The 26,456-nt window shown below is 38.1% G+C and overlaps 1 protein-coding gene across 1 annotated transcript in view; it reads right to left on the bottom strand.

Moving 5' to 3' along the window:
- The window catches only part of LOC136863856 (serine-protein kinase ATM), a 570,640-nt gene that overhangs the window by 17,291 nt on the left and 526,893 nt on the right, over nucleotides 1–26,456 (bottom strand). The window contains exon 38 of the mRNA XM_068226546.1: nucleotides 22,872–23,049. Within this exon, the coding sequence (XP_068082647.1) occupies nucleotides 22,872–23,049 (178 nt within the window). The remainder of the gene's footprint in view (nucleotides 1–22,871; nucleotides 23,050–26,456) is intronic.

Below are 26,456 nucleotides of genomic sequence, written 5' to 3'. Positions count from 1 at the left end.
TCTTCAGTATTCCAGATGTCTATGATATGTTACTGTAAATTTTGAAGGGTTTATTTATTTGCATTCTTCCATAGTTCTGCTACAAATTGATTCTCTCTTGCTGTTTTGTAGTTCTTGAGGGAATTTATTGCTTTGATCACTTCATCATAAGTTGGCAGTATAACCTTTTCCAGTGGAGTTTTATTTTTTGGGGAAGGATCAAAATCGAACTGTTCTTTTGGATTTTTACAGTTAAGTAACCCTTTATTATATGGAATTCATTATCATTTCATCCAAAGACACTCTCAACATTGTTTAACTCATTTGTAAGGTCCAAACTAGAGTATGGCTCAATTATTTGGATCCCAATGACCACAAGGAATATTAACCTTATCGAGAGTGCTCAAAACTAAGTTTTTAAAATTCATGACTTATAAAATAACAGGAAATTATGTATATTGAAGGAACATGGTGTGAATAGTTTGGGCCTCAGACAAAGTTGCAAAGATTTGAGTTTCTTGTATAAAATAATTAATGACTCAAATATAAGTCAGTAACTTTCTATGTGCCACATTAACTAAGTTGTCCTAGAAATAACTTCTTTCTGACAAAGGCTAAGACTGAAATCCATAAGAACTTCCCAATTAATAGAGCAATGAGGAACTCTTGAAAAGTGGTGGGAAAAGGGGTTCTGGTTAAGACGCAGCAGGTCGTTATGCTACTTAGGTTCCAAAATGGGTAAAATATAAATATGTAAATAAATACAATGTTAATTTTAATCTTATACCAGTTGTATAGTATTATTAGAAGTAATTTCACATACTGTATATGAGTTGACTATGTTTGTAGTACAGGAGATATTATAAGTAGAATTTTTTAAGCAATATAAATTTATTAAAGATGATGTGTGTGTTTAATAGAAAAAATTATTAGCATAAAGTGTATAATATTGTATTCTAGGAAATTTTTTTTGTCTCTTGTTAATTTAAAATTTAGTGCTTGACAATAATGTATTTTAATGTACCATTGTCCACTGAGGTAGACACCTCATTTGCAAATAAAGAGATTTTGATTTGATTTGATAATATTCATCCCTGTGTTGATATTTTTAGTATGATCAAAGCTACATTCACTTCATCATGTAATACTGTACTTCAGAATATAATTTAATAGAGTATGAAGAAATAAAAAATAAAAAGCGTGTATAAAATAGTATAAATGTTGTAAACCATATTATTAAATTTATTAGATTCCAAGTGAAATTCCTGTTTAAACAGTAATTTTAAGTATTACCCTAATCTTAATTAGAATTAATTAGTACTGTAATGTAACAGTTATATTATGCTTAATGTTTTTTCTAGTAATGTGACTTGTATGTCACTGGAATTAATTTTTAAGATTATTCTAGATATATACTGTTTTTTTATTTATATTTTTAATATGTAAGTAACAAATGTTATGAACATTGTAATTGGGACTCATGACCTGTAATGTTCACAATAAATAACTAACTAACAAACTGACTAACTTCAGTACACAAAGGTTACAACATCTGTCAGTTGCTATTTCTTGATGGGTACAGTACTTTTGCATCTGTCTCTTGGTACAGGCCAGAGCAAATGTAAGTTCCACTGAAGCTTGTCTCATTCATGGCTGTGACAGTAAGCTGCAATAGTTACAGAGACAGGGAAAAGAAAAAAACCTCAAAAGAAGAGCTTTCTGACCTCCCAATGGCAACTGTCACAATATCTTCTGCTGTGAACAAGCAAGAGACCAAAGTAACTGGTGTGAAGTGTGGCATTTCACAATTACCTGCAAACCCTTAAGCAAGGCTTATGAAAGTAGGGCCAAATACTTTAATATGATAATACCGGACAGCTTGCTGTTTTCAGCGAGAAAACAGATAGTGCTGCTACCTACATGGCTTGGTGTGACTAACTCTTCAAAACATATTGCCATCTGCATGATTCTTGGCGCACTGCCGTGTTGTTTATAATGTATCAGTGTTTGTCACTAAATAATCTTACATTGCAGTTATATTCCAAGAAAAGTGTTATGCGCTGAACAAATTACCCAGCAAGATAATGGGCGTGGGAAATGATAAGGACCGCAAGTATTACAAAAAGTAATGACCTTGCATCTGTGTTGAGGTTACATTCTATGCCCCTTATATTAAGAAATTCAATCATATACCCTACTGAAATGTTAGTAGGATGTAAAACCAATAATATTAACAAATATGCAACTCTAGTATACTCAAGCTTGAGGGTCCATTGTTAAAGAGTGCCATAAATTTCACAATCGAAAACTTGTGGGTCTGTAGCGTAATGGTTATCGTGGTAGTCTTGAAATTGAAAATTCAAAGCCATGAGTTTCAAATCCAGTCACCTTTTCTTTTACTGTAAGAAAATAATAATAATTTTCTTTACGTCCCACTAAGTACTTTTACGGTTTTCGGAGACACCGAGGTGCCGGAATATAATCCCGCAGGAATTCTTTTATATGCCAGTAAATCTACCTACACGAGGCTGGCGTATTTGAGCACCTTCAAATACCACCGGACTGAGCCAGGATCGAACCTGCCAAATTGGATCGGAAGGCCATCGCATCAACCGTCTGAGCCACTCAGTCCGGCGTAAGAAAATTATTTCAGTGCATTATTGGCATAGGCTTGAGCACCAGTCCAATTAATTTAAAACGTGTGTATGGTAATTCTTCATGCATTAATTTGTGAAAGAGACTTTAGGAAATTCTGGACCCTTCATCCTTGTCATGAACATCGTAGTTCACTCACGTAACCCCAATATGTGTTATATATTTTGTATTTTTGTCTTCAGAGGTAAAACAGAAAATTCAAAGAACGGCAAAAGCGAGATAGCAGCGTGAGGTTGAGTTGCTCTGTAGAGTTCGGAAAGATCGGTCGTACCGAAGAAGGAGAAGAAGAAGAAGAAGAAGAAGAAGAAGAAGAAGAAGAAGAAGAAGAAGAAGAAGAAGAAGAAGAAGAAGAAAGAAGTCAACATAATGGACCAAACTACTGTTTCTTAATTACAGCTTCTTCTCTTTCCCAAAATCTTAATAAATCATGGATGTTGTTAGGTTATCTGCCCCCATTGGCTCTTTGGCTGATTGGTTAGTTCTTCGTGCCCCCCCCCCCATTTATGATACCTTCTTTCTTTGGAGTGTTGGACTCTTCCATTTCCCTTCTAAAACCAAAACCCTTGGCACTACAGGCCTGCAGATTACGAGGTGTCATGTGGTCAGCACGACGAAGCCTCTCGGCCGTTATTCTTGGCTTTCTAGACCGGGGCCGCTATCTCACCATCAGATAGCTCCTCAGTTCTAATCACGTAGGCTGAGTTGACCTCGAACCAGCCCTCAGGTCCAGGTAAAGATCCCTGTCCTGGCCGGGAATCGAACCCGGGGCCTCCGGGTAAGAGGCACGCACGCTACCCCTACACCATGGGGCCGGCCCATTTCCCTTCTGATTAGTGTTAATAGAGGACGGCTGGCCAGTTGTACATCCTTTTAAAATAATCACCACCACGGAATGGTCAGCGTACTGACCTTCGGTTCAGAGGGCCCTGGTACGATTCCCGGCTAAGTCGGAGATTTTAATCGCGTCTGTTATTTCCTGTAGATCGAGGGCTACGGGTTTGTGTTCGTATTCATACGCATCTTCAAGTATATACAACACATCATGCAAAACACAACCACAAAAACACTAGTGAATACGGTATATATCGCTCCACATATGATTGCTGTTATGAAAGGCATCCGACTGGAAAACTAGGCTAAGTCCATACAAAATCCTGTGCTAGGTAATTGAGAAAAGGTTAGAAAGAAGAGGAGAGTGTAGTTATTAAGTATTTCCCCAGAGGCTGGGTGGATCCTCAAACAGATTCTGCTTTATAATTTTTAAGACATAGCGAAAGGCACGGCTAACATAATGCTCACTTGGAGGTTTACGTAGGAGGAATTTCATATTTTAAAATTTCATTCTTAATTATTGTGATTATTCAATTATTTTAACAAAAATATTTCCAATGAGTGTGGTGCATTCCTCTCAGCTGTAGCACAGACAATTATGCAGTTCACACCAACACGCTAGATGTCACCACCATCGCTGTTCGCACTCCACTCAATGTTGTTGAGATACAGCTGTCCGGTATTGGTGTATGAAAGTATTTGGTAGGGCACATAACTGTAATGTCTCCAGCCATACCGTGCGAAACACGCTGAATCTGAAGGTCATGATGTCACTGTGATACCATGCATGTCTGGTAAGAATCCTGCCTTGTGTACTCAGCAGTCTGATATGTGGCATGTGCCTGTTCCTATGCTAACGATGTATGTGGAATGTGTGTTCACTTTTGTGTATTTAGCAAAATGACTTGTAACTTCATGGTGTGGTACAGATACTGGTGAATGAGGTGATGCAGAATTGTCCAGCAAACAACACACCTCCAAAGTGCATTGACAGACGCATTGCTGGAGCAACATGTCTGAGGCGTTGCTGTCATGTGATGTGACAGAGTGATGGAATGTCGGACACTTTATCTTAAGGTAGAGATATGCTGGGAGGTGCAACACACAACGTGGCAACCAGTTCCAGTTCCTATAAACCATCACCCTCCCAGAGTGAAAATGGAAAATTATCCGTGAACAGTTTTCAGAAAAGCAATGAAAAGTATTTATGGCAGTGTCAAGATTGCAAAAACCAATGCAGCAACTGTCTGAGCATTTAAGACATCAACATAAAAGCGAGGGAAATGGTAAAGGCGCTTATCGTATGATGAATCAAAGTTATTTACATATATACAAAGTTTGTGGACAAATATGCAGTCACAAGCTCGTACAATCTTACAATTCGACAACTACAACTGGATGTCCGTTATCATTCCTCTGAAAGCATGAAGAGGACAGTCAGTGACAATGTGGTGGACAGTCTGCAAGGAGGCACCACAGTCATAATTTGCAGAGGTTGCCCATCCCCATTTGTGTAGCAGATATCCACATCTGCCTTGCCCGGTTTGGATCTAGTTGATGATCCTCCACTTATGTCTGGGAAGGTCAAATCCTTGTATTCACTTAGAAGGGTCTTCAACTAGATGTATATTGATTACTGACGACTGCTTCCACTGAATTTTCTATGAACTGGTAAATTTGAAGGAGAATCTTTCAAGGTTAACTGCTATGTGCCATGGTAGTTTCCTTCATTTCAAGTGTTGATGTTCTGTTTGTGCAATATCTTGGTGAATGAGTAGCTCTGGATTCTGTTGAATGTTTTTCCATACTGTTAGAAAATCTTCTGATCTTCATAGGGATGGAGGTGGAATACTGCTGAGAACAGGTAGCCATAGTGTGTTTGTACTCCGAATACATCCCATAATCATTTACATAGCTTGGTTGATTAGTACATCTATTTTCTTAGTGTGAGCACTATTGATCCAGGTTGGACCAAACAGAATATGATAGGGCTAAGGCTGTGCATTGTTGGATATATTAGCACCCCATGATGCACCAGCAAGTTTTTGTAGAATATTATTTCTAGTTTTGATTTTAGCAGCCACATTCAAGAGATGCTGCTTGAAGGTCAGAATTTTATTTAGCGTTATTCCCAAGTATTTTGGTGTACTACAATATGGGAGTACCTGGTTTCTGGACATATCATTTGGTTTGTAATTTAACAGCCTGTTGTGTAGGTGGAGTGCAGATACCATTGTTTTCTAGGGATTCAGGTGAAGGCGTCCGAGATGTGGGATGCTAAAACATCCAAAAATGCTTAAAGTCACAAGCATATTGTAACATGAACACCCGTACTTTAGCTTATTGGAGAGCATGGGTTGACACCAGGGCATATACGGTTCATGCTAGGAGCCATAGAGAGAAGGGTATTTGAATTTTACCTCCAAATTTAAGTCTTTGTTTATTCAAGTTAGACAAGAAATATACCACCTTTTACAGATGTGAAGGATAGATTTGAGAAAATGCAAACAGTGGTTGAAAGTGATGCTGTCTCTTGGCATCGGTGATGCCCTGCTCTCAGAGAGTTACAATAATTGAAAATGTTCCACCTTTTTGATACTTTTTATTTGCTTTTTAGCAAATTATTAATTATAAACAGTACATGTTTCATTCTCACTTGAGAACATCTTCAGCTGTTGTTAAGTGAGAACAAAACATGTACTGTTTATAATTAATAATTTGCTAACAAGCAAATAAAAAGTATCAAAAAGGTGGGAGATTTTCAATTATTGTAACTCTCTGTGATTAGAGTTTGATATGGAAAATGAAGCTGATTACTTGCAAAAGACGCCCTGCTCTGCCGGACTCCTTCCCCCTCACCATGGATCTCCTCTAAGCACCATGGCACCACGTTATCTCACGGCGGTTGACAGGTCTTGAAGGTCCAATGAGGATTGGGATCGAACCAGAGAGTCTGACGCCTGATGATCGATTACGTGCAATGTGGAATTATTGATTTAGCATTTAATTTCACTTCAGTCCCATGAAGGGAGTAAAGAAGTGTATAGGTATTGCCCAGAATGTCAATGACACTTCTTTACTGCACTGCACGTTTTGCAAATTAGTACTCAACATAGTTCGTAGAATTTACAAGTTCCACAGTTCATAACGAAATAAGAAGATTAACACAGTTCAACATAAATGAAATTATTGTTGTTCGATACACTGTTCTAGTGCACCAAGCCTACTTAGCGAACACAGTTCAAAAACCTGGAGTCTGTTCTGTCACACTAAGGCACAGTTTTTACAAAATAAATTCTGTCACTAAGTCACAATCTCATGAAAATAAATCTGTTATTAAAGCACAGTTTTTACTAAATAAATTAAGTCATTAAGGCACAGTCTTAAGAAACTAAAAGGCATGATTATAACGTGATCAGCATAGTTCAAAGGAAGGAAATTAACACTGTTCAACAAATATACGACACAGTCTTTAGAAATGATTATGATACAGTTCGTTGTGAAAGACTGACATGAGTCAAATGGTCTCGTTTGTAACTGAACTATCACTTCCCTGAATATGTACAATAACATGACGATAAACTACTATGTGACGAGTCCGCCCAGTTTATGCAAGTTGATAATAATTTACGATTATTCGCTCAAAGAATTTAGTCCCGTTCTCAAGAATGTTAATTACTTGAACTGTTCAAGTTTTAATACACAAGTCTATGAGCTGTTGACTACTCAAGATAATATATCACTTCCTATCTCGCACAAAAATAGAGTTCAAAGTTTCCACCTTCGACACTTAGAAATTTGTACTTCCACAGACAGTTGTGCTTTCTGTAAACACAACTACCATCGGCAGCCTGCCAAACAGAGTAACGATCTCTGAACGATATCTTCTACAGCTGATCTGCACACCAAGGTAGCTGGGAATACACAGAGATATTGATTTAAGCTAACTCAACTAGCTCCTTTTATACCCGTAGTCCGGGAATCGTGGCTTCTGATTCGTCAATCTTGTATCTTCAACTTCTCGGTTATCCCACCGTCGGTTTTTAATGAAACTTGGTATTCTACACTCTGTTGCTATGGGCTACACAATGATGTAATTGGAATGTTTGTATCACATTCATTTCTGGAAATCATGAGATGGAAGGAATCGAATCTTTGATAGCTACGTCATCTCCTTGGCTGGCTTTCTCGGTTATCCCACCATCGATTTTAATGAAATTTGGTATTCTACCCTCTGTTGCTATGGGTTACACAATGATGTAATTGGAATGTTTGTATCACATTCGGTTCTGGAAATCATGAGATGGAAGTAATCGAATCTTCGATAGCTACGTCATCTCCTTGGCTGGCTTTCCATCAGCAAGCAGGTTATGTTAATAGCTGCTACATCCGTCACCTGCGCACACAGTGGTCTCTTCAAACCTTTTGTACAGCTGTTGTTATAAGTTGTGCTTGTATGCACCAGAAACACTTTGATAACAAATGTCGCTGTGACATTCCCATTTCATCCAGCCCCCCCCCCTAATAAGGAGAAAGAAAATTGGTATAAAATTTTCTTTTTGACTAGGTCCTTTCAAAGTATTTCTTGAGTTTTGCGGCATTAAATACTCCCTCGACATCACTGTTCATTTTTTCCAGCTTTTAGGCATTTGATTTCCTTACGATGGCCTAGAGATTAATGTAAGATGTGACGCATTTTGAAATAATACCATTGCTCTCCATTTGTTTGATTACAACTCGAGCCTCTTCTAAGTATTTTTCAAGTATTGGGTAAGGCTGTTTCTTGTAATGTGAAGTGTCTGTCACATTTAGATGGTGTTCAACATCCTTAATGACACCGGGTTTGTCATCGAAAACATCTGGGAATCTCCTGAAAATCTCTTGGGTTGCCTCTGCCACTTCTTTATCAAATTCTGGGCTTTCAGCCACACTGGAATACATGTTGAAGTCGTAGTGACGCTCATTAAATTCATCATCGATGATGGACGCTTCCTGGTCCTCAATGGGTTCCACTTTCTCAGGTTCTACCTCTTCGTGAATATTTTCTTCGACAGGCAGAGCTCATCTTGCCTTCGATTATCTCCACTGGGGAATCAAATCCCTAATACTTCACATTATCAATGTTAACCAGCTGTAGCTCTATAGATTAGACATTATAGAACTTTGTTTTTTTTTTTTTTTTTGCTAGTGGCTTTACGTCGCACCAACACAGATAGGTCTTATGGCGACGAATTATAGACCTTTATTGAGCTGTCAGGATAATCAATGATTTCTCCATGTTGTATGAGAAAATTGGTTCCTAGAATTATGTTGAACTTCATCTGGTTCAAGATTAGGAACACATGTTGAAATCTGACACCTCCAATCTCCAGTTCAACAAATGCCTGGCATTTATATTTGATGGCCTTGTCTGGAACAATTCCTTTCACGTTAACCTGAGCAACAGGTATGATCGAAATGTCAGTCTTCCCTTGTGCTTACTTACTCGGCGCTACAGCCCTTGTAGGGCCTTGGCCTCTCTGACGATTGTAATCCAATCTTCACGATCTTCTGCACACCTCCTTCATCTTCTTATTCCCATCTTTCTTAAATCCTCCTCCACAACATCCAGCCATCTTTTCCGGGGTCTTCCTTTCCATCTTCTACCACAAGGATTTCCCTTATAGATCTTCTTAACAGCCCTATTATCTGGCATTCTCTCCACGTGTCCCAACCACCTTAATCTGTTGCTTTTTATTTCGGTTACGATACTTGGATGTCCATAGAGTTCTTCCAATTCCTTGTTTTTCCTTATTCTCCACAATTCCCCTTCCTTCACTGGGCCAAAAATCTTTCTCAGTATTTTTCTCTCCCATCTGTTCAACAGTTCTTCATCTATTTTTGGTCATTGTCCATGTTTCAGAGCCATAAGTTACCACTGGTCATAATACTGTTCGATAGACTGTCAACTTTAATCTTCTACCAAGGCTGCGTGATCTAAACACTTTCAATAAAGCTAAGTAAGCCCTACTGCCCGCAGCAATCCTCGCTTTATCTTTTGTCACCAGCACTCCTAAATACTTAAACTTTTCACATCTCTCGTAGTTAATCCCATTTAATTTTATGCACTTGTCTTCCCTTACTACGGTCCTCCTAGATGCAAACAAGTAATGAGTTTTGGCATTATTCACTCTTAGGCCCATTTCTCCTCCTTCCTTTTCTAATCTATCCAGTCCTTCCTCTAGGTCTTTCAATCTTCTAGACAGCATATCAACATCATCAGCATACACCAGATTCTGTGTTACACGGTTGAACAGCGTACCGCCTGGATTACTGACCTCCACCTTTCTCATCACACGCTCCAAAACCACATTGAAGAACAGGGTAGATAACACATCCCCTTGCCGCAAACCTTGGTTTACTTCAAACTCTTTAGTAAGATTTGCTTCTATTTTAACCATGCATTTCGTACCTGTTAGGGTCATTTGTACCAGTCTTATCAATTTAGTTGGGAACTCCATGTCCATCATTTTTTGATACAGTTTCCTTCTCTTCACACTATCATAAGCCTGCTGAAAAACCACAAACAGCTGATGCACATCCACATTATATTCATGGCATTTCTCCATTATTTGCCTGACAGTGAAGATGTGATCTGTTGTTGATCTACCCTGTAGAAAGCCACTTTGGTAATCTCCTAGTATCTGCTCAACCAGTGGAGTGAGTCTCATAGACAAAACCTTGGCTAAGACCTTATAAACCACACTAAGCAAAGATATACCTCTATAGTTTTCACAATTTGCTTTATCTTTCTTCTTATGAATTGGGAAAATAATTGCTAAGCTCCAATGCTCTGGCATTTGTTCTGTTTCCCAAACTTCCACAATTAGTTGGTGAACAAGTTGCGTCAACTGTTCACCCCCGTATTTAATCATCTCAGCTGAAATGTTATCACTTCCTGGAGCCTTATTATTCTACAAGTACTTAATTGCCGTCCTCACTTTTTCTACAGATGGTACAGGCACTGGTTTTAAATCTAGGCTAGGATCCTGCCAAGGCTGCCCATCCTCTTCTTCCAATCTCATCGTCTCTGCAGCCACATTCAACAGTTCACTAAAGTATTCCGCCCATCGGTTAAGAATCCGGTCTCTTCCCCCAATCATGTTTCCTTCTTTATCTCTACAGAATACAGCATGTGGTTGAAAACCTTTCTGTAAGTCTTTTATTCGCCACTGCTAAAATAAATAAATAAATAAATAAATAAATAAATAAATAAATAAATAAATAAATAAATAAACAAATAAACAAACAAACAAACAAACGAACGAACGAACGAACGAACGAACGAACAAACAAACAAACAAACAAACAAACAAACAAACAAACAAATAAATAAATAAATCCATAGAACTTCCGTACTTCTTGCATATCATATTCTTCCTCCAAATCTGTAATCCATTTCCTCTCTGCCTCTCTCTTCATTCTCCTACAAATTCTGTCTGCCTCTTTCCTCTTCTTCTTAAATTCTTCTACATATGTTCTTGTTTTCCTGCTAAACATTCTCTTCCTTGCTTCATTTCTCTCCTCAACTGCTCTTCTGCAATCATCATCAAACCATCCTTGCCCTTCAGTCTTTACCTCCACTCCTAGTACTTCATCCGCAGTTTCCTGCAATGCATCCCTCAATAAAATTCACTTTCCTTCGATGTTTTCCACTGCCCAGCTTTGCTGTTTAGCCTCCAATTTCTTCTCCAACCTGCATTCATATAGTTGCGCAGTTTTTTTATCTTTCAATTTTGAGACCATATATCTCCTTGGAGCTTTCCCTTTCTTAGCAGATCTGTAAGTTGCAATACGTTGCCTGTATTTTATCCGTACCAAGTAATGGTCCGAATCACAATCAGCTCGCCTACAACTGTCAACTTGTAGTATGTCAGATGCATGTCTCCTATCGATTACTACATGGTCTATTTGATTAAAGGTGACACCATCTGGTGAACACCAAGTGGCTTTCCGTATATTCTTTCCCTGAAACCATGTACTCTTCACCACCATCGAGTTTCCCATGGCAAAATCAATTAGCCTCTGTCCATTATCATTTGACTCATCATGCAAATTTTCCTTCTCAAGTGTCTCCCTATAGGCTTCTTCTTTACCCACTTTAGTGTTGAAATCTCCAAGTATGATTTTTACATCTTGTCCTGGGATGCATTCTATTTCTTGTTCCAATCGTCCATAGAACATATCTTTCTCTTTATCCTCAGCCTCTTCTGTAGGTGCATACACACACACAAGGGTGATATTGAAAAAATGGGCCTTCATCCTTAAAGTGGATATTCTTTCATTTACCGGTTTAAAATTCAAAACTGCTGACTTATATCTGTCATCCACTAGGAAGCCTGTGCCACCTATTGTATCTCTGGCTCCGCCACTATGAAGAACTCTATATCTACCACTTCTAAAAACACCATTTCCTTTCCATCTGACTTCCTGAATTGCTGCAATTCCCAATATTATATTTCTCCATTTCTTGTTTCAGATTGTTTAGGGCTCCTGGTTTAGTCAGCGTCGTATATTCCAGGTTGCTACATACATATCATATTTCCCATTTCCTCGCGTGGGTCGTTTACCATTATCATCAGTCTGGCTATTCTTGTCTGTGAGTTTCGTAACGAGTTGTTTTTCCGATAAAGGGTTGTTAGCCCCATGATCAACCCCCAACCTGCAGGACCAGGGTATCCCTCTTAGTCTGGCCTATCACCTTTGACCTGTCCGGCTTGGGTGGCCCTACCAGGAGCTTATGCTCCCGCCGGCATAGCTCTCAGGATTACTTAGGCACGCAAGCTCCCACATCGCGTCAAGATGAAGATACCAGCGTGGGAGCTTCCCTTGTGCTATATCAATTAATTTGTTGGAAAATAAAGAAGCCTGTAAAACTGAATCAACTAATGAGCTTATATTAATGTTGCCTATTTTGATGCTAATGATGGGTAAACTATGTTGTATTCTGGGCTGTATTGGTGTTGAATCTTCGTATAATAAGTCATCATCATCCAAATACCAGTAGTTTATGGTGGTGCTACAGATCACCTCTCATTTATCTGGGTTTTCAGGCAATCTCCTTATTGCTTCACTGGAGATTTTTTTTCTTTTTTTTTTTCTTTTTGGGTAGCTGTGGTTTCGGGAATCATCTTAATCCATTCGTTTCTTCTTTGAACCTATTCCTGGTATTCCAAAGAAGTTGCTCCGAGTAAACCTTCTCCTCTATTCTTATTTTATACATATTCACGGGTATCTCTCCAACGTTTCACTATTTCTTCCTTCTGAGAAGTCCTATTATTATTGGACTGATCTGCCGGTTGTCTCCATGATGGTCCTAATTGAAATGGAGTTCTCTCCTCATAGGGACGTTTCCTATGTCTTCTAAACCGGTGTGGTACATCTCTACGATACTCCCTCTCTTCTTGAGGTTCATGGTTTTGTCGAGCTTTTATCTTAACTTCGACAGAGTTCATCGCGACTTCTTTACTCTTGCTAGACTTTGTTAAGCTTTGAGTGTGAGCTGTACCAAGTTTCCTTAAGATACCATCAAGCTGTTCTAAATTTTGTACGTCTGCCGCTACTACAATTTCCTGAACATTCACTGGAAATTGAAACATTACCACTTGAATGAGTTCCTGCTCCGGCAAAGGAGGGTCGACTGCGTCTTCTTGAGCTGGGATATCAGGAAATCTAAATACCATGAGGAATTGATGGCAGCATTGTATTTTCAAGAATACAATTGTAGTTTAAATAAATGCCGAGTTTCAGCGTTCCAGAACCACTTGTGTAGGGCATACTTGAATTCTTGTTAAGTCCTAATACTAAATTTAAAAGTAGAATACCACATTAATGCCCTTCCTTTTAATAATCTGGACGCCATGCGCAACTGATGATCCATTTGATACGGTGTTCCTGATATATTCCTCGAGATTGAGGAGAAATCTTTAGCCGTGTACTCCTCTTTCCCTGAAAATTAAGTCGGTTTTTTTTCAGTAATCTCTAAAGCTGTAGAAATGTTGAGGGTTTCTCCACTAACAGTTTGGAAACTATATGATAAGACATCTTGTTCTATTTGAGAGACCTTGTTGTTAAGAGATTTCATATTTCCCTTGAGTTCAAGTTTTATGGTTTTAATTTTCCCTTGTATGGAATTCTCATCTTCCTTTACTTCCTTCTCTAAATCTGCCTAAACTTCTGATACATCATGACCTATGCAAGTAATCTGAGTGTGAGCATTGCGTTTTGAAAAGTTTATCCTCTTCTTGCCGAGTTTTTAACAAATTAATCTCATTTCCTATTTTCCTGAAGTTATTTTTGACAGATTCATGGAGGTTGTCTTGTACAGGAGCCATCTTAGCTTGTGTAAGTGATAACTGTCCATGGGACTCCTTAAAATAGCCTTTCAGATTTTCTACTTCTTTGATAAGATCCTGGGAAGTAGGGAAAGCAGTTTTCAGGTCCTCAGCTACTTGTGATTTGATTTCCTCTTTCATGGCTTCTAAGTCACGTGTCAATCTTTCATTAATTTCTGTGAACTTAGATTCCGTCTTTTTATTAGACTCATCAAACCGTTTTTCAATTTTGGCACCTGCATTACTGAGTCTATGTTCTAAATTACGGTTAACTTATGCCAATTTTTTATCAACAGATTCCGTTAACTGTGTAATACTAACACTGGTTGCTTCATTAGCTTCCCTAAGCTGAGTTATACTAGCATTCATTATGGTAATACTAGCATTAGTAGCCTCATTTGATTCAGAGATACGAGTTTCTAAATTAACTTCAAGTTGATTCATGCCAATATTAGTTGCATTAATACGACTTTCTAAGTTAGCATTTGATTCAGCAATCGTGTCATTTAGAGTGACTTTTAAAGCCTCAATAGCAGCTAATATATTATTTATGTTGATTTTGTTATGTTCACAGAAAACAGAAAAAACAATCATTCATTAAGTTTCAAGATCACCATTATTGTCCAATGATAAAGTTCAATGTTCAAATTTTTTTTTGCTATTGGCTTTAAGTCGTACCGACACAGTAGGTCTTATGGCGACGATGGGACAGGAAAGGCCTAGGAATGGGAAGGAAGCTGCCATGGCCTTAATTAAGGTACAGCCCCAGTATTTGCCTGGTGTGAAAATGGGAAACCATGGAAAACCATCTTCAGGGCCGCCGACAGTGGGGTTCAAACCCACTATCTCCCGAATACTGGATACTGGCCGCACTTAAGCGACTGCAACTATCAAGCTCGGTTGCTCAAAATTTACCAGCAAAAAAAAAAAAAAAAATATATATATATATATATATACATATCAAACATTTCTATGATTAACAAATATTTACACTGTGCATAATTGAAGTTTGAATACTGTTTTTGCTCTTAGTCGATTATTGTGCCTTTAAAGGTTTAAGTGACCATATATATGAAAATAATTTACAAATTCACTTGCAAAAAAAAAAAAAAATTATCATTTGTGCCATTAGATTCTAAAGCTAATCACTGTTCTGTGCTACTTTCATTGGAAACAACTCCTAATTTTACAAAAGTCACTGTGAACTGTTTTTAGAATGGAGTAAATCAATCTCAAATGTTTATAAGTTGTTATTTTTAAAGTCTGTTTCTAGAGAATGGTGCTCAAATGTAAAGGTATCAATTTTATCACTGTTTTCCTAGTTAATCGAGCCCCACGGCTTTGGGGGCCACTTTACTATATCCTCTCTCTGTAACAGGAACACCCGTACTTTAGCTTTATCGGAGAGCATGGGTTGACGCCAGGACGTGTACGGTCCATGCTGGGAACCACAGAGACAAGGGTATTTGAATAAGTTATTTAAGACTGTTTATTCAAGTTAGACAAGAAATAAATCATCTTTTACAGATGTAAAGGATGGATATGAGAAAGTCCAAACAGCGGTTGAAGATGACGCTGTCTCTCGGAATCAGCGTCGGTGATATCCCGCGTTGCCGGACACTTTCCCCTCACCACGGATCTCCTCTCAGCAGAGGCATCCCATGGCGGATGACAAGTCTTGAAGGTCCAATGAGGATCAGGATCGAACCTGATGATCGTTTACGTGCAAATTGGAATTATTGATTTAACATTTAATTCCATTTTGGTCGCATGAAGGGAGTAAAGAAGTGTATGGGCATCGCACAGAATGTCAATGACACTTCTTTACTGCACTGCACATTTTGCGAATTAGTACCTTCACTACTCAACACAGTTCGTAGAATTTACAAGTTCCACAGTTAATAACAAAAGAAGAAGATTAACATAGTTCAACATAAATGAAATGATGTCATTCGATGAACCTGTCGATGTAACTTAAGTTAACAGAATATCACAGTTCATAACGAAAGAAGAAGATTAGCACAGTTCCACATAAAATAAATGATTGTCGTCAATCAATCAATCAATACTGATCTGTATTTAGGGCAGTCACGCAGGTGGCAGATTCCCTATCTGTTGCTTTCCTAGCCTTTTCCTAAATGATTTCAAAGAAATTGTAAATTTATTGAACATCTCCCTTCGTAAATTATTCCAATCCCTAACTCCCCTTCGTATAAATGAATATTTGTCCCAGTTTGTCCTCTTGAATTCCAACTTTACCTTCATATTGTAATCTTTCCTACTTTTATAAACGCCACTCAAACTTATTTGTCTATTAATGTCATTCCACGCCATCTCTCCACTGACAGCTCGGAACACACCACTTAGTCGAGCAGCTCTCTTTCCTTCTTTCAATTCTTCCCAGCCCAAACTTTGCAACATTTTTGTAACGCTACTCTTTTGTCGGAAATCAGCCAGAAGAAATCGAGCTGCTTTTCTTTGTATTTTTTTGCAGTTCTTGAATCAGGTAATCCTGGTGAGGGTCCCATACACTGGAACAATACTCTAGTTGGGGTCTTACTAGAGACTTATATGCACTCTCCTTTACATCCTTACTACAACCCCTAAACACCATCATAACCATGTGCTGAGATCTGTACCCTTTATTTACAATCCCATTTATGTGATTACCCCAATGAAGATCTTTTCTTATATTAACACCTAGATACCTACAATGATCCCCAAAAAGAACTTTCACCCCAGCAATGCAGTAATTAAAACTGACAGGACTTCTCCTACTTGTGAAACTCACAACCTGACTTTTAACCCCGTTTATCAACATACCATTGCCTGCTGTCCATCTCACAACATTATCGAGGTCACGTTGCAGTTGCTCACAATCTTGTAACTTATTTATTATTCTGTAGAGAATAACATCATCCGCAAAAGGCTTTACCTCTGATTCCACTCCTTTACTCATATCATTTATATATATATATAAGAAAACATAAATGTCCGATAATACTGCCATGAGGAAGTCCCCTCTTAATTATTACAGGGTCAGATAAAGCTTCACCTACTCTAATTCTCTGAGATCTATTTTCTAGAAATATAGCAACCCATTCAGTCACTCTTTTGTCTAGTCCAATTGCACTCATTTTTGCCAGTAGTCTCCCATGATCCACCCTATCAAATGCTTTAGACAGGTCAATCACGATACAGTCCATTTGACCTCCTCAATCCAAGATACCTGCTATATCTTGCTGGAATCCTACAAGTTGAGCTTCAGTGGAATAACCTTTCCTAAACCCAAGCTGCCTTCTATCGAACCAGTTATTAATTCCACAAACATGTCTAATATAATCAGAAAGAATGCCTTCCCAAAGCTTACATACAATGCATGTCAAACTTACTGGCCTATAATTTTCTGCTTTTTGTCTATCACCCTTTGTTTTATACACAGGGGCTACTATAGAAACTCTCCATTCATCTGGCATAGCTCCTCCGACCAAACAATAATCATATAAGTGTTTCAGATATGGTTACCATATCCCAACACACTGTCTTTAGTAAATCCCCAGAAATCTTATCAATTCCAGCTGCTTTTCTAGTTTTCAACTTTTGTATCTTATTGTAATAATTTTGTGTGGCTATTTCTAGCCGAGTTCAGCCCTTGTAAGGCAGACCCTCCGATGAGGGTGGGTGGCGTCTGCCATGTGTACGTAACTGCGTGTTATTGTGGTGGAGGATAGTGTTATATGTGGTGTGTGAGTTGCAGGGATGTTGGGGACAGCACAAACACCCAGCCCCCGGGCCATTGGAATTAACCAATGAAGGTTAAAATCCCCGACCCAGCCGGAAATCGAACCCGGGACCCTCTGAACCGAAGGCCAGTATGCTGACCATTCAGCCAACGCGTCGGACTATCTTATTGTAAATGTTATTGTTATAATATGTAAATTTTAATACTTCTTTAGCCTTAGTCTCCTCCTCTATCTGGACATTATGCTTGTAACCAACAATCTTTACATACTGCTGACTGAATACTTCTGCCTTTTGAAGATCCTCACATACACACTCCCCTTGTTCATTAATTATTCCTGGAATGTCCTTCTTGGAACCTGTTTCTGCTTCAAAATACCTACACTTATCCTTCCATTTTTCACTAAAATTTGTATGACTGCCAATTATGCTTGCCATCATGTTATCCTTAGCTGCCTTCTTTGCTAGACTCAATTTTCTAGTAAGTTCCTTCAATTTCTCCTTACTTCCACAGTCATTTCTAACCCTATTTCTTTCCATTCTGCACCTCCTTCTTAGTATCTTTATTTCTCTATTATAATAAGGTGGGTCTTTACCATTCCTTACCACCCTTAAAGGTACAAACCTGTTTTCGCATTCCTCAACAATTTCTTTAAACACATCCCAGAGTCTGTTTACAATCTTATTTACCGTTTTCCACCGATCATAGTTACTTTTTAGAAACTGCCTCATGCCTGCTTTATCAGCCATACGGTACTGCTTACTAGTCCTACTTTTAAGACCTACCTTTCTATCATATTTTTAACTACGACAAAAACAGTTTCATGATCACTAATACCATCTATTAATTCAGTTTCTCTATAGAGCTCATCTGGTTTTATCAGTACCACATCCAGGATATTTTTCCCTTTGGTTGGTTCCATCACTTTCTGAATCAGCTGTCCTTCCCATATTAACTTATTTGCCATTTGTTGGTCATGCTTCCTGTCGTTCGCATTTCCTTCCCAATTGACATCTGGCAAATTCAGATCTCCCGCTACAATCACATTTCTTTCCATGTCGTTTACCACATAGATGACTATCCTATCAAATAATTCTGAATCCGCGTCAGTGCTACCCTTTCCCGATCTGTACACTCCCAATATATCAAGTTGCCTATTATCTTTAGAAATGAGCCTTACACCTAGAATTTCATGTGTCTCATCAACTTTTCATAGCTTACAAATTCTTCTTTCACAAGAATGAATACTCCCCCTCCCACCATTCCTATCCTATCTCTACAATACACACTCCAGTTCCGTGAGAAGATTTCTGCATCTATTATATCATTTCTCAGCCATGATTCAACTCCTATTACAATATCTGGTTAATATATATCTATTAAATCACTCAATTCTATTCCCTACTTTACAATACTTCTACAGTTCAACACTAATAATTTTATGTCATTCCTACTTGATTTCCAATTCCCTCTTCCCTTATCACCGCTCCCTAGGCCACCCCGTTTCCCTTAATGTACCTCCCTATTACCCTCACAAACAAATTTCCTAACTTATACGTACCACTGCGGTTTAAGTGAAGGCCATCTGAGTGCAGATCCCTATCTCCTACCCACCCATTAGGATCTAGAAATTTCACTCCCAGTTTCCCACATACCCACTCCATAGTCTCATTTAAATCCCCAATCACCCTCCAGTCAGTATCCCTCCTAGACAGTATTCCACTAATAACAATACCTGCTTTCTTAAACTTCACCCATGCTGCAGTTACCAGATCCCACACATCTCCAACTATGTTGGTACTTATATCAGCTTGCCTTACGTTATTGGTACCAACGTGAAACACTACCACCTTCTCCTTCCCCTCCTCCCTCTCTTCTACTTTCCTCAACATCTGCCTCAACCTAATTCCTGGATAACATTTACCCTGGTTCCCTTTCCTCCACACACTTTCCCCATGTGTCTAATGATGGAATCCCCCATGACCAGAGCCTCAACCTTACCCACCTCATTTGATCCCCTCCCCTTCTGGTCAACCCTATCTTTCCTGATAGCTGCAGAAGCTACTTCCTCCTCCCGTTTCTCCTTCCCATGACCCCGTTCCACCTGTCTTTTCCTATCCTCTACTCTACATTTCCCTTTCCTACCTTTTCTCTTCCTCCTACTTCCACACATCTCAGCAACAGTTCCCTGTCCCTCATCTTCCCTCTGTTGTTCTACCTGGAGTGACTCGTACTGATTTCGCACAGACATCTGCCTTGAATTCTGATCCTGAATAGAGCCCTTAGCCTGCAATTTCCTTCCCCTTAGAACATTAGACCACCTGTCTTCTACAACTCCCCCCTTTCCTTCCCCTCCCTCTTGTAAACCTACTGTAACCTGTACATTGTTTGCGGAAGTCCTATCTTCCTTCCTGTCTTCTGTAAGAATCCTAATTATCTCCCTCAAACTCTCCAACTCCTCCCTCATACCCCTCAATGCCTCGCCACACCCACAGTTCGTACACTCGCGCTCCTTACCCATTCTTTAGGGAAAAAATGAAAATAAAAATAAAATAACTTATTTGCAAAACATAAATGAATGGAGGGATATATTGTATGGGATAGTACTCAAAGATCACACAACTATAAGGTAATTAATATACAACCACTACAATACTACTCTATTTTTTATCCTACAACCCCTAACAGGATAAAAACTGCTGTTAATTACTGAATATCTAAAGGAATACACAAGAACTACACAATTCCAAACTGCAATTAAGCCTATCCTAATTACAACAACAGAATTTTAGTAAGAGATTCTACGGATACCTCTAATACACCAGTACTACACAAATATTTTACAATAATAAAATAAGCACACTAAATTCTGATAGGATATTAGGCTACTCGTATACTACTGTACAGTACACTACAGTAATTTTTAAACTACTTTCAGACGTATCCTAATTACAATACCCAGTACCGGTACCGTATGTCACTACTAAGCACACACAGAAATGAAATTTGCAAGAACTACTGTACTCAAAGATTACCAACAAAGCTAAATGCTTAGACAAATTATAATTAGAAGTACGCTCTAATAGATACACACGAAAGATAACACATGAATATAGCAGGCAAGATACGGCACTATCTAAATATACTGTATCTACACAACAATGTTCAGCTGAAGTGTGGTTATATGAACTTTTACCGCTGGTGGATTAGTATTATTTTCCCTACTACACGGGACGGAGAAGAAAAGTGTCCTTAAATGCTGAGAATAAGAGGTTGTCTACTATAATTTCTGTCAAAACCATGCCGGGGGCTTGAAATGCAAATTTTATTGGGATATAGGAATTTGATTATTAACTTTTACTCGATGAATAAACGAAGGTGGAGAGTACAAAGTATGCAGGGAACTAAGACTACAAATTATGGGAATAATGAATCAGCTGACTTTGTATTTATTTACGCAACTACCACGTGCATGTAGCAACAATCGTCAACAATCCAAATAACTGTCGTTCGATGCACTGTTCTAGTGCACCAAGCCTACTTAGCGAACACACTTCAAAACCTTGAGTCTATTCTGTCACTAAGGCACAGTGTCATGAAAATAAATTTTGTTACTGAAGCACAGTTTTTATGAAATAAATTCTGTCACTAAGGCACAGTCTCATGAAAATAAATTCTGTTATTAAAGCACAGTTTGTGTGGACCATTAAACCTAACACTAGTTCTTAATTTAAACTGTATCAATATGGATCTATATGATGAAGTTCGTAAATTGTAAAACAACTATATCGGGAAACAGACAGCTATGTGCAAATTCAAAGAGACAGGTAAAGTTGTTTTGAAACCAAGATGAAAGTTGAACAAGGAAGTTGTCTATCACCACTTCTCTTCATTATCATAATGGATGCGGTTAAAAATCCAGTAAAAAGGAAGGATCAGACAACAGATGTAGTTGTATTTGATTTGCTGATTTTGTTATGCTATGGGGTGAGACAGAAGTAGAAGTAAAAGCTAAACTAAATCTTTGTCAAGAAGAACTTGAAAGAATGGGAATGATAATTAGCCAAACTAAAACAGTTGGTTTGGTCGAAATCCTGAAGCACTCCACCTGCGAGTGTGGACTGAAGAAGTAGATATTATTAATAACTTCAAATACTTAGGGAGCTTCGAACTGCTGTGTAAGATACATCTTTAGTCTACAATAAAATGTTTATATATCACTCAATTTTAAGAAGATGTCACGGATTCAAGTGCAACAACACCATGTACTGTCGGCAGCCTTGAAGATGGTTTTCCGTGGTTTCCCATTTTCACACCAGGCAAATGCTGGGGCTGTACCTTAATTAAGGCCACGGCCGCTTCCTTCCACTTCCTAGGCATTTCCTATCCCATCGTCGCCATAACACATATCTGTGTCGGTGCGATGTAAAGCAAAATAGCAACAAAAAAAAAAAAAAAAAAAACCATGTACTTCACACGTTATCACTTCTACACAACATATTTTCCACAAACATTTCCAACTGTATTTTTTCACTTCGTGTTTTATTTAACAATTTGCTTCACGTCGCATTGAACAAGTATGTGTTATGATAGCGATGGTCTTATGGTGAAAAGGAAGCGACCATGGCCTTAATTAAGGTACAGCCCCCGCATTTCTGGTGTGAAAATGGGAAACCACAGGAAATTATCTTCAGCGTTGCTGACAGTAGGGACTTTTTTTCTTACTTCTCATCCTATCATGACCACAATACAAGATCCAGGCTCATGTCTTATCCATAAATCACAATACTGTTAACAAGTTCTCCTTCAAAATCTCTGTATCTGCGTCAAGGAATCTGCTACTTGCAAACATTAGATACATTGCCTTTCATCATAAGTTTATGGTGGTTTGCCATGAGCACTTTTTGAGTGGAACACACTTACGTGCTGGATAATTGTAGAAGGAATGAACAAATTAATAAGATGTTCAAATGGATTTACAGTAATTACTTATTTTAACTGTACATTATTCAAAGTTGAGTTATTATTATTATTATTATTATTATTATTATTATTATTATTATTATTATTATTATTATTATTATTTATATTTCTTGTATTTGTAATTACGTACAGAAATACATGCGCAGTGATTTAGTGTAATAGAGGGCCCTAACTTTGCTACAAATACAGTATATATCTAAGCTATCTATCAAAAGAGCAGACATATGCGCCACAATGGATCAGTAGTAGGACACCAAAGTTATGATGTTGGATCTGCTCTTCAACAGCTAACTGAGAAGGGAACTTACCTCTTGTAGCATCCATGTTGCCACTCGCTAATTCCACATCATATGCCAACATCACCTGGTTCCACACTTTCTCCCATTTTCCCACAAGCTCATATTGATGAATTCGAGTACGAGGATTGAGAAGGTGAGATGAACCACAGCCATACACAGCATCACTATCACCGATCTTCATGTATGCCTGATAATTGTAAGGAATAACATAAGAAAACATGTGAAAGTAGCATAACCAAAATGCCATCCAATATTAACAGGCCATTATAAAGGGGATTGAGAGAGTAAAACTGAGGAGAGGATACATTAAATGGTCAGAAATCCAGCATCCCCGGCACACATAGTAATAAAAAACTCAACAGATGGCAGTACGCGACATTTATAGGTCATGTAGAAAATCCTCTAATAGAGTCATGTTATCTCCTGCTAGCCTTTTACAAGCTGTGAGAGGCTATCGTGTTCAGTCGAGCATGTATTTGTGAGTTCTGAGAATGGCATTTTGCGATTTATATAGCTATTTTGCAACATGATTAGTAAGAAGAGTCAGTGAGCAAGAGATTGCTTCAATTTTTAACTCTACGGACGTGGATGAAAGTGATTTTTCATTTGAAGGGTCCAAAGACGGAAATTTAAGTAGTATCTCCTCAGTGCCCTGCAGAACAAAACAGCTGATGAAAGCACTGACTTGAGTAACTTGGACCCAAGACCTTCAAGTACCATTCTTATATACAATATTAATCAGGGACCAAGTTTACATTCATATTTTGACGTGGTGACTGAGCCTAAAGAGCACTTTCCACTATATTTTTATACCGAAATTTTTCACATATGGTAATTCTCCACAAAAGAGTAATTAATTCTGGTAAACAAATGGAAACAACAGGCAACACCTCCAACTACAAAATGTAGAATCAAAGACTGATCTCTCCAACACTATCTGATATAAGGTCTTTGATTGGCCTAAAACTTATTTGTGAAATGACTCTTATACCTCTTTTGCGCTAACATGCTGTCGCAAATAAAAAAAAATTGATAATATCCTACGGAGTCTGCGATGGAGTACATCCAATATTCAAGGTAACTAATTAACATTACATACATAAGCATGTTTATAGCTAGTGTTCAATAATTCTGGATGAGTTTTAATTTGCCATATTTTCGGTCCACGTACAGACATAAAACGCTTCCACCTGCAGGGGGTTAAAAAGGAGCCCTACGATATCTTAAATCAAAGTTATGTTGCAAAACCACTTCTTCTGTGTTAAAAACAGATGTCGAACACTCACTCACACTGTCATTCGAAAGTAAAAAAAAATCAGTCAGTCCAAACAGAATAACAATGCAGATTTCCACTTTATAAATTATGGTTACAAAACTACTCTTTCCCTCAGCTGACTCAGGATCAAATTTGTCAGTAGAGGGTTGGTTCCTATCTCTGTCTCAATAGTCTTGATTCCATTTATAATGGACAGAATTATTCCTACACCCTGTATAATAATTATATATACAGTAATTATATCCGTAAGCATTATCAAAGTACAATAGAACCTCTCACATCAATCACTTACAGCACCAGGACATGGCTAGTACAAAAAATAGCTCTGATAATTCAAAGAACAAATACGAATCTTTATTATAATTAGGGAAAGAAATTTTAGGTGCTAAAAAATAGAATAATATTTGTTTATGTATTAAAAAATTAAATATGTGCTATAAAGTTCCAAATATTTTCATTCAAATACCATTTAACCAGTAGTATTCTATGAGGCAAATGAATGTCGAGTACTCACCAATCAAACATCCTAACTTGCTGAAAATTTCTGGGCATTGCAGTGCTTAATGAACACCATCTCCAATTTCTCCATATACAATCTCTGGTAAATGTCCTAGAATAGAGCCTGATATTGCAAAATGATCGTTCAACGTCACATGAAATCAGTCTGGCATACTTCAAAACGCTCGCATTCTCAATATCTACCAGTTCACCTTCTAAAACTGCAGCGAAGTTTTTTTCACAAATGAATTTGAATTTTTCCTTTAAAGTTTCCATTTCTAATAATAATAATAATAATAATAATAATAATAATAATAATAATAATAATGCTATTTGCTTTACATCCCACTAACTACTTTTACGGGAGACGCCGAGGTGCCAGAATTTAGTCCCGCAGGAGTTCTTTTACGTGCCAGTAAATCTACCGACACGAGGCTGTCGTATTTGAGCACCTTCAAATACCACCGGACTGAGCCAGGATCGAACCTGCCAAGTTGGGGTTAGAAGGCCAGCGCCTGAACCGTCTGAGCCACTCAGCCCGGCGTTTCCATTTCTGACCCTGTGAACGAATTCATTTTTCTTTCAGTATTGTACACTGCTTTAAGAGTCTTTATTAAGAGGTTTGTTGTAGCTTCTAGTTTTTTATGGAGACACACAAGAAACTTGTGTTAGCAGAAATGTACACCAATTCATTTCTTAAAGTGCTGTCCTTTAATAAATTTTTAAGAATTTTTATTGATAAAACATCTTCTTCATCCAGTTCATTTTAAAAAGATCTAAAATTTTCAAAATCATCTGCACAGTATACGACTGTGGCAAGCGATGTCCCCCTTCAAGTTACTATAGGGGCTGGCAGTAATGCAAGTTCTGAATTTGTGTTCTTGAAGAGATCAATTCTCTTTGGCGATGACCTAACAAATATTTTCTTCCCATTCAATACCAATGTGTCCACATTGGAATACAGTATTCGGAAATTTTCACACATTTGTAGAGCATGTACATGTATCATTTTTTAATAACTCATACAGAGGGTGATGGCAGCTTTGTTCATGTAAGTCGCTGAATCCGTAAGTAAAACCCACACACAATCATATTTCACACCATTTGACCACAATAAATCATACTTTCATTGAACAGCATAGTTACTGTAACATGATTTGCTGATGAAACTTCTTTATATGCCACCATGAATGTTTGCTAAAAGTTTCATCATGAGACAGTGGCTTTGAAATCCACTTTAGACAGCCCTGAAAATGGTTTTCTGTAGTTTCCCATTTTCACACCAAGCAAATGTTGGTGTTGTACCTTAATTAAGGCCATGGCAGATTTCTTCCAACTCCTAGCTCTTTCCTATCCCATTGTCACCATAAGACCTATCTGTGTCAGTGCAACACAAAGACAATTGTAAAAAAAAAAAAAAAAAATTAAAAAGTTTAATAATTTTCAAGTGCATCAACAACTACATTTCCCAATTTTCTGCCATTTGAGTCCATAGTCTTGTCATTACATATCCATGTTTTCTCATTTTCACAAACCCTCCATAAAACAAGTCAAGTCCATGTAAGGAACTCTGACGTCAGAATGGACGTGGGAGAGGACTCTATAGCAGAAAAAGCTAAGGAATTTGAGACTAACACAGTATGGGCATGTAAAGCGAATACCTGGCACAAGAACACCACATGCCTAAAGTGTAGGGTTGAAGAAAGAAAGCCAACAGGAAACCTAGGAAGAGACGGCTACACCAGATTGGAAAGAATGTGGAAAGAAGAGGAGGAAATTGGGAGTGAGTGGTGAAAGAGGAGGCATTTCTGGACATACAA

Source organism: Anabrus simplex, chromosome 1 (genome assembly GCF_040414725.1).
Source record: "Anabrus simplex isolate iqAnaSimp1 chromosome 1, ASM4041472v1, whole genome shotgun sequence".
Lineage (NCBI taxonomy): Eukaryota > Metazoa > Arthropoda > Insecta > Orthoptera > Tettigoniidae > Anabrus > Anabrus simplex.
The sequence above is the reverse complement of the archived record's forward strand: the minus strand, read 5'-3'. Positions and strand labels throughout refer to the sequence as shown.